General features: G+C 40.6%; 1 protein-coding gene across 5 annotated transcripts in view; it reads right to left on the bottom strand.

Annotated features, from left to right (window-relative positions):
- Positions 1 to 2,640, bottom strand: part of LOC109540149 (lachesin) — a 49,142-nt gene that overhangs the window by 21,407 nt on the left and 25,095 nt on the right. Inside the window, exons 2-3 of one of the 5 annotated variants that reach the window (XM_048668671.1) lie at positions 1,187 to 2,081; positions 804 to 1,015 (exon numbers count right to left, since the gene is read on the bottom strand). The exons of 1 other annotated variant lie outside the window; for it this stretch is intronic. In XM_048668671.1, coding sequence (XP_048524628.1) covers positions 804 to 885 — 82 coding nt within the window. In that variant the 5' untranslated portion in view covers positions 886 to 1,015; positions 1,187 to 2,081. Of the gene's footprint in view, positions 1 to 803; positions 2,087 to 2,640 lie in introns of those variants that run through there. 3 more of the 5 variants (XM_048668670.1, XM_048668673.1, XM_048668672.1) reach the window with 3 other exon arrangements.

Here is a 2,640-nt window from a genome sequence, read left to right as displayed (position 1 = left end):
ATAGACAGATAATTATCACTCAACGATAATTGCATTGTTTACAAAAAATATTTGACAGGTGTCTTTTCATGTTGAATTAGACTTCAAATGTCTTCCTGACATACCTAAGATATTTAAGTTATATTTAATAAACATAAGTAATAAAATAAAAAGTGTAATAAAATATAATAGAAATAAAATGAATCCACATTTGCTTTGTTTACTCAGGAAATATTCATAAAAATTACACTTGTGCATCAAAATAAACAGATAATTTTGCATTCGAGCTTGTTGTCTTGTAAAAACTGCATTCGTGTATTTTCACATTTGGAACGAAAAAGCCCTCCTCCTTCGGAGTCGGGCTTTTTCGCCACAATATGAAAATAAACTCATGCAGTTTTTAGACAACAAGCTTTCATGCAAAATTATCGGTAATTTTGAAGCAATTGTGCAATTACCCCCGAAAATTTCCCCGCTGTCTTTTGGGACAAAATTTGGAATTTTGGCAGGCGAAAAGCCATCAAAGTTTGCTTTGAAAAAAATTATTTCGGGTGCTCATAGTCATCGCCAAATGAACATCCTTGCGGGCTCAAAAATCTCCCGTTTTCGTGCAGATTTTCTTACATACGCCACCCTGTAGATAGCGCTGCTCCTTGTAATCGCGCTGCAAAATCTATGTGCACTTTATGAACCTTTCAAGCTTAAGATAGGCGTCAAAGTAGACACTTTGCGAGACTTACGCCTAGTAAACCGGGTGATGTAATTAGCTGGAGCAAACAGAACTAGCAAGTTTCGGTGCTGGAAGCTGAAACCTGTGTACTTACCCTGAAACGAGCTGCAAACATAAGCACGCGTCAACAGCTGCCAAAATATCCCTAAGAGTGCGAGCTTCGCGCCTTTTAACATTTTAGTCGCCCGCCGATTACTGAGCTTCGGTTACTACAGTTCTGAGCGCCACATGTTGGGCTCAGATCGGGTGCGATTGAACTGCTCGAGCTTTGAAACAAAAATATCTCGTCCCCCAACAGGAGAAATTCTGCAAATAAACCCAAGCTGCATTATGGGGAAATTAATTCTTGCAATTACCGCCGAGGAAACTTTTTGGGAATCCGTCGTATTCGGCCCGAGTGAAACTTTAACTAGCATTTTTACATGAACTCTCCATTTAAAGTTTGCGCTACATTCTAGTTTCAGCGGAGTTTCTTACGGGGATCCGAATTATATTTGCATTCGCTAACTTCGGTCTCTATGGATTTAGAAGTAATATTCCGGCATTATCGGGCTGGGGAAGTCACGGAGGAGTTTTCCATTTTTGGGGGTTTTAATGATCATTCAAAGCCCCTGAAAATTGCTATATGAAGTCGAATAAAGCTAGGAAGGAATTAAAACGACCGAACAACAATTGCAGGGATTCCGAACTTCTGACTAGTAAGAACAACAACGGCTTGAAGCCAGCAGGCATTGTTTGTTTCTGTGCTTCATTCTGGTAAAGATCGGGAATCGAAACTGGAGCAATTCAATCTCACCCTCGCCAATCTGGACTAATCAGCAGGAAATCACTGGTTTATCAACGCCGATGATGTTGAAAGTGACCGGTGATCAAGACGCGTGATTCCAGAATTCCCCGAAAAGTTTCCCGAAAGCTTTGCTCTAAAACGCGGAACATGAACTGGCGAGTTCTCTTTTGAGCACGTTCCTCCTCGACACTGATTTCAGATCATGCGCCCCCGGCCCGAACTATGGGAAATACTACGGTCTAATAATGCATGCCTGCTATTTTATAACGGGGGAGGTTGGAAACACAATATTCCGGTAATCGGTAGGGGTTGTAATGCGGAAATTCTGCGGAATTTATTTATTTACTGAGCCAAGCGAAGTCCTAAAATGTAACGGGCCACAGCGTTAAATCCGTGTTCGATACAGCAATTAGTATTCTTAGGGCATCCAGTTCCTCGGGAGTGATATCCCAACTGGTGAGCGATCCTAAAACTCGCAATTTTGGGCAATTTTCCGCCAGCAGTTGAACGGAAACTGCTGTCAGGTGGCTGGCATTGGAAAGGATCAATTCTTCCAGATTTTCAAGTGAACACTCGCCCAGTAGTCTGAAAGGCAACAGAAATTGCCGATTTATTCGGGTATTTTGCGTGAATGGGTTTTGAGAGTTTGTCGCTTTCAATCAATTTTTCTGATCGATCTGTTTATGTTCTTTCAACTGTTTTTTTGGCAAAACGCTGTAAAGCTTTCTGGTTTATTGAGTTCCAGTTTTGTCTACCTTAGAAGGTTTTTCTAAACGTTTGCTTTTATTCGCTGTGAATTCTATGGCTGTGTTGATTAACTTTGAGCGATTTTAGCACTAGAAATTGTTGGGAAAAATAATCAAATTCAGGCTGGCTTGAGGTTTCAATTTAAAACACTCTGAAACGAAACAGAGAAACGTGGATTTATACATATACTGATAACGTGTTGGGTTCGTTAAGCAGATGTTTGAAAGTGCAATAAAACAGAAAATGAACCAATTTTTGTCAAAAGAGATAGACTTTCGAGACCATTCTTTGAAACGAATGGATTTTTCGGGTTTTTAGGCCGTCGTTCGGTAGAATTTCTTCTTGGCGTTTCGCAAGCACGAGTGGCTTGCATCTTCAGAAGTGGTTTGCTTGAACG

Source organism: Dendroctonus ponderosae, unplaced genomic scaffold (assembly GCF_020466585.1).
Source record: "Dendroctonus ponderosae isolate FM_Combo_2020 unplaced genomic scaffold, Dpon_F_20191213v2 Dpon_F_20191213_7, whole genome shotgun sequence".
Classification (NCBI taxonomy): domain Eukaryota; kingdom Metazoa; phylum Arthropoda; class Insecta; order Coleoptera; family Curculionidae; genus Dendroctonus; species Dendroctonus ponderosae.
The sequence above is the reverse complement of the archived record's forward strand: the minus strand, read 5'-3'. Positions and strand labels throughout refer to the sequence as shown.